Source organism: Pteropus alecto, unplaced genomic scaffold (assembly GCF_000325575.1).
Source record: "Pteropus alecto unplaced genomic scaffold, ASM32557v1 scaffold3, whole genome shotgun sequence".
In the NCBI taxonomy this organism is placed as follows: domain Eukaryota; kingdom Metazoa; phylum Chordata; class Mammalia; order Chiroptera; family Pteropodidae; genus Pteropus; species Pteropus alecto.
Genome location: NW_006442484.1, coordinates 24,733,085 through 24,739,506, shown reverse-complemented (window position 1 = coordinate 24,739,506; position 6,422 = coordinate 24,733,085). Strand labels below are relative to the sequence as shown.

Genomic DNA, 6,422 nt, shown 5'->3' with positions numbered 1-6,422 from the left:
ATGTTTCTTATCTACAGTTCTCACTACTTGGTCAATTATTCAAAGTATATCAAAGATAAAATATAAACACACCATATTGATTTCATTACTTTAAAACATATATCTTGTCATTAGAGCATGTTGTTATGGTCTTCATAATTCTATTTTAAAATAAGAAAAATTTAAGTGAAACTCCAGATAACATTTTATCATTTTAGGGTATACAATATATTGATTTGACATTTGTATATACTGTGTAACAATCACCATAAGTCCAGTTAACATCCATGACCACACATAGTTATATTTTTTTCCCCTTGTGATGAGAACTTTTAACATCTACTCTCTTGCAACTTAAAAAAGGGAGGGTGGAATTATTTAACACTATCATAAAAAATTAAATGTTTCCTTACCGGTCATAGCAGTTGATGTCATCCAGCCAACAACCTTGCTTCACTATTTCAATGGAACCAGAAATATTCTTCCACGTAGCAAAACAATGTCGCCGTTTATCTTTGTCACCATAACAGGGTTCAACACCAGTTCGATTGGTTTTATCTCTTTCCCAATTAGCATTATAGAAAATACACTCCTGAGTTTCTGATCTACCAAGTATAGCACCTATAAGATTTAAAAAATATATATATATATGAATATACACACACGCGCGCGCGCACACACACACGCACACACACGTTAACTGTATAAGCTCTTAAAATATGAGACCCAACATACCAACTTCAAATCTTCCTAAAATGCCAAAAAATTTACTGTCTTCCCAGTGTTATAACATTGGGTTTAGGTTTCCAGGTCAATAACTGTACTTTGAGAATAATAAACATATTAATAGAAAGTGAGTACATATATCACAAGATTTCTCTGGAAAAGGCCAATTTCACTTTACTTAAAAATATCCTTGATAAAAAGTAATATTGTTAATTTTATCAAATCTTAACTTTTGAGTACACTTCGATATTCTGTATGGCAAAACGGGAACTAAGCAAAAGCACTTCTGCTGCATACTGCAATACAATGGCTGCCTAAAGAAAAAGCCCTTGCATGATTGATCTGTGAACTAAACCAAACATGGTTATTCAGTCTTGGGAATCTGGCAAGCATGTTCTCAAAAATTAACTAAGTAAACCTGTTAAACTTCAAAAAAACAACTGACAGTATATATTACCAATGATAAACTTTGAGTTTTCAACCAAAATTAAGAATTTTAGCAACCACTACCATTAAATACGTAACACCTTCTCAATATTAACAAATGTTACTTTTAAATGCTGAATAACAAAATGTGCCAATATTCAAAAGGTCTATATAATTCTGAGAACCAATATTTTTCAAATGAATTATATGTGATGTTACAAAAGCATTCATGGGAAAAAAAAATCCATCCAATGTTCAAGAGAACCCAATACATTTTAATGTTACAAAAGACAAAAAGTTCATTAACGGTTTCTGATTCTGCACTGTAACTTTTAAGAAATTATCTCTTGTATTATAGGAAAAGGAAGAGAACAGAAATATCCAAATTAATTCTGGAAAAGACATACAAAAGAGAATCCGTACTATTGTTTTTAAGACTTACTACAAAGGTTCAGCAATCATGATAGTGTGGTCTTAGTGAGAAGACAGACACACGCACCAATGGTACAGAACAGAGAATCCAGAAATAGTCCCACACTTATATGGTCAATTGATACAGAGCAAAGGTGCCAATGCATTTCAACAGAGAAAACAATGTGTTTTCAATAACTGATGCTGGAACAATTAGATATCTATATGCAAAAACAGAACCCTGACTCATACCTCATGCCACATACAAACATTAACTCTAAACATATCACAGACCTAAATAAAATCTAAAACTACAAAACATCTAGAAAAAAAATGGAAAATCTTTGTGATGGTAAGTTATGAAAGATTTAAGACACAAAACATATGAGCATAAAAGAAAGAACTGATAAGTCGATCTCCATTAAAATAAAAACTTCTCTTTGAAGTTAAGGAAAAAGGTCACAGATGAGGAGAAAATACTTGCAAATTATTTACTAAAAAAAAAATTGATATTCAGAATATAGAAAGGCCTCTTACAACTCATATTAAGAAAACGCACTACTCAATTTTTTAAAAAATGGGTAAAAGAGTCAAATAGATAATTTGCCAAAGACATGTGAATGGAAAATACTACATGAAAAGATACTCAATATCTTTCACCATTAGGGAAATGCAAATTAAAACTAAATCTAATATTGATTAGGATAACTAAAACAAAAATAAAAATGGACAATCTCTAGTAAATATGTAGAGCAACTGAGTCTTTCACACATTGGTGGTGAAAATGCAAAAACGGTCCAGCCACTTTTAAGTTTTACGGCTTCTTACAATTAAATCTACACCTGCCATACTACCAAGCAATCACATGCCTAGGCATTTACCTAAAAAATGAAAACATAAGTCCATGCAAAAATCTGTGTATGAATGGTTAAAGTGGCCTTATTCATAATCACCAAAAACTAGAAACAACACAATATTCAGCTCTGGTAAAATGCATAAACATCCATACAAGAAAAAGAAATTAACTAGTGATTGCTGCAACAACATGGATGAATCTCAAACACATTATGTTAAATGAAAGAAGACAGACTGAAAGGTTACATATCTTATGATTCCATCCATTTACATGACACTTTGGAAAAGACAAAAAACCGCTATGGTGACAAAAATCAGATCAGATGTTGCCAGAAGCTGGGAGTAAGGGAAGAGCGCATTACAAAAGGGCATAAGGAAACTTTTGAGGATGATGAAAATATTCTACAATTTGATTGTGGTGATAATTATATGGTTGTATGGTTAATCAAAACTCATAAAATTGTATATATAAAAAATACATTTTATTCTATGTAAACTATACTTCAATAAACCTAACTTAAAAAAAAAAAAAAACCTACCATAGGTTGAGTTTTGGTATAGTATCAAAGAAAACAACCACAATCATCTATAAAAGCAATTAAAATGCTCATTTTTCTAACTATATATCTGTGTATGGCCAGATTTCCTTCATATCAAAACAACATATAACAAACTGAATGGATAAACAGTAGAATCCATTTTATTCCCACTAAAACAATCATTAAAAAGGTTTACAAAAATTTCACAAATTTTTTTTTGTTTTGGAAAATATTTTTCATAAAAATATGTTCTTTTGTTAACAGATTATTGTCACTATTAAATATTTTTAAATTTTGTCTTAATTTCTAATATGATAAATATTGACAGATATAAACCACATTTAAAAGGTTCTTTGTAGTTATAAATTTTTTTAAGTCTGCAGTTCTGAAACCAAGAAGTTTGAGAACTGCTGCTCTATAACATACTAGCACAGAGATCTAACAGCTGATAGAATCTGTAGCAGTAATAGTGCTGTGGACTTCCTCTCAGCTATATTAGAAAATAACAGCATGAGCTGAAATATTGTAAATTATAGCTGGTAACTCTGTGCCCATTGCAGTCTATAAAAGAAGGCCTGCCACTCCTATTCATCTGTATACCAACAGTAGCCATTTTCTAAATTATTCCTTCTCAGAAACTTGTTAAAATATTAGCAAAATAAGTTTTCTCCTTTACTAAATAAATAGCCCAAAGCAATCATTCACTGCTCACATTATGTTAAAACAGGGAATGGCAAACTTTCTATAAAGGACCAGACAAGTAAAATTTTAGGCTTTCCAGGCCATATGGTCTCTGACAACTATTCAATTCTGCCATTGTGGCACAAAAGCATCCATAAGATACTAAATGAACAGGCATGATTATGTTACAATAAAACTTTATTTATGAACACTGAAAACTAAATCTGATATAATTTTCACATGTCACAAAATAACATTTTTTTCCATTTTTTAAAAACCATTTAAAAATGTAAAAATCATTCCTAGTTCACAGACTGGATTTGGCTCACAGGCTGTGTGGTCAGCTACCTCTGAAAAAAAATGTACTAATTCCTACACTATAGGTTAACGTGCCTCTTTGCCTTGTTTCATTGGGGAGGGGTCCTCTGTGAATTATCACTTGTGTAATTCATTTTAAAAACTACTACGAATTATTTTTAATTTCCAACAGAAGACTCCATCGAAGCATAGAAACACCGTTTAAAGAAACCTGATCCCCCCAAAAAAATGCTGCGTAGGGCAGAAACGCCAACTAGGTTTCATCTTTGGTGTCAATTCCAATCAGTTAATAATGGCTTCCTGGAGCAGTGTACTGAGAAAGCTTTTGAGGTAAAGGCTTTTGGGGTATGGAAGGAGGCGGAGCAACATCAGTCTTTTCTGCCACCTCTGGTCTAGAGAAGAGATAAATGAATGAACATTTTATTTAAAAAAAAAAAAAAAACCACACTTCTTAATTTTTAAAAATAAATAAGATTTCTGGATGATTTTCTAGATCTGTATTATCATTTGATTGATATTTTCTATAGGTAGAAAAAAGATGGATTATAGGAAAAACTGTGACAATCTTGCCACCCCCTCTCAAGCTGATTCTGTAATCAGTCTCTATTACATCATATCCCTAGCTGAATACTAAATATAATAACATGACAATTATGAAAATAACTCAAATTTATGTATTTTTGTGTTCTTAAGCTCATATTCTGACTTTAAAAGTGTAATTCTAAAAAGGATGGCAGAAGTTACCAATATACACTAATTTTTAATAGCATCTCCCAATTTAAAAATTTCTGAAACTTTAAATTCCTATCTATACGTTTATTCTATCAAAGTAATTCCAAATAGTTAATACTATTTTCAAAAGAAACAAACAGGCATAAAAGATTTGGGTGCAGGATTTAATACAATGGTTCTGTGTATCAGAATCCCCTATATTATGTTTGAGTGCCATTTTGTAGGCCCTGAAAATAACCAGCTGAAAAGTACATGGGGAAGGAGTGTGGGGAACACACATACATACATACACGTAGTGTATATATATGTATTTATTTTCCTTTTGGCAAAGACCCACTGGTGATCTTATGTGCCTCCTTAGTTAAATTAAGTACCACTGACTTAATAACCTATGGCCCGAACTTAGAATTTAGTTCACAAACTGTGACCTTGAACAAGTTACCAAACATTTTCACTATCTCGTTTCCATATCTGATTCAATTTCCACAATCATTCTGTAATTAATATTATGGATAATTTCACAGTTTCGTAATCCACACTCATCCTAGTTATAGTAAATCAAGAAGTCTAGTCACAGAATCCAGTATTAGACTTAATTTAGATAACTGTTCTATTTCCAAAGTACTGCCTATGCATTAATGACTAGTACTGACCGTTGTTTTTCCTATTAAAAAGAAAAAAAAAAAAAAGGCAATACAAGGCACTTGATGTTTGGTAGACCACTTGCCACCAAACAGACCTATAAAAGTCATATTCAAATTTAAAATATTCCTCCTATAAGGAAAAAGTAAATTTCACTTAATAGCTGCATATGAAGGTTTTGTTTTTTAAAAGCGTGAAGTATTACAATAATACACCAACACTAATTTTATACAATGTCTTCCAGAAACAGAAAAGGAACCACTTCGCGACTAATTTTATGAGGCCAGTATTACCTTGATACCAAAAATAGTACAAAAGAGAAATGCAGACTAATATCTCTCATTAACTTAGATATAAAAGTCTTCAACGAAATTTTAGCAAAGAGAATCCAACAATGTATTTTTTTTTTTAAAATACTACACCAGAACTAAGTGGGATTTATTCAAGGTATGCAAGGTTGGTACGATATTTAAAAATCAATAAATACAAAAAGGCTAAATTTAAAAAAAAATCAAAAGGCTAAATTTAAAAAAAATCACATGACCTATCAGTACACCAGGAATAAGAAGGGAGCTTCCTCAAACTCACAAAGAACATCTACAAAAAAACCCTACAGCTAACATCATACTTAATGGTGAAGACTGAATGCTTTCCTTCTAAGATCAGAAATAAGTCAATGATGTCTACTCTCGCCACCTTCATATAACAGAGCACTGAAAGTTCTAGCTATTGCAATGAGGCAAGAAAAAGAAATTAAGGGCATAGCAATTGAAAAATCAGATATAAACCTGTTTCTATTTGCAGATGGAATAACTGTCTATCTAGAAAATTAAAGGAATTTTCAAACAAACAAAAAATGCTAGAACTAGTGAGTTCAGTAAGGTCACAGAATACAAGATCAACACAAAGAAATCAATTGCATTTCTATGTACTGACAATGAACAAATAGAACTGAAATTAAAAATGCAATACCAGTTACAATTGCTCTTAGGAAAATAAAATACTTATGTATAATCTAACGAAATATGCATAGGATCTGTATGATGAAGATTATAAAATTCTGATGAGAGAAATCAAAGACCTAAAACTTAGACATACACTGTATGGATCGGA

At 31.3% G+C, this 6,422-nt stretch overlaps 1 protein-coding gene across 2 annotated transcripts in view; it reads right to left on the bottom strand.

The window, feature by feature from the left end:
• The window catches only part of ACVR2A (activin A receptor type 2A), an 82,746-nt gene that overhangs the window by 31,567 nt on the left and 44,757 nt on the right, over positions 1-6,422 (bottom strand). For both annotated transcript variants that reach the window (XM_006921050.3, XM_015596765.2), the window contains exon 2: positions 393-600. In XM_006921050.3, coding sequence (XP_006921112.1) covers positions 393-600 — 208 coding nt within the window. The remainder of the gene's footprint in view (positions 1-392; positions 601-6,422) is intronic.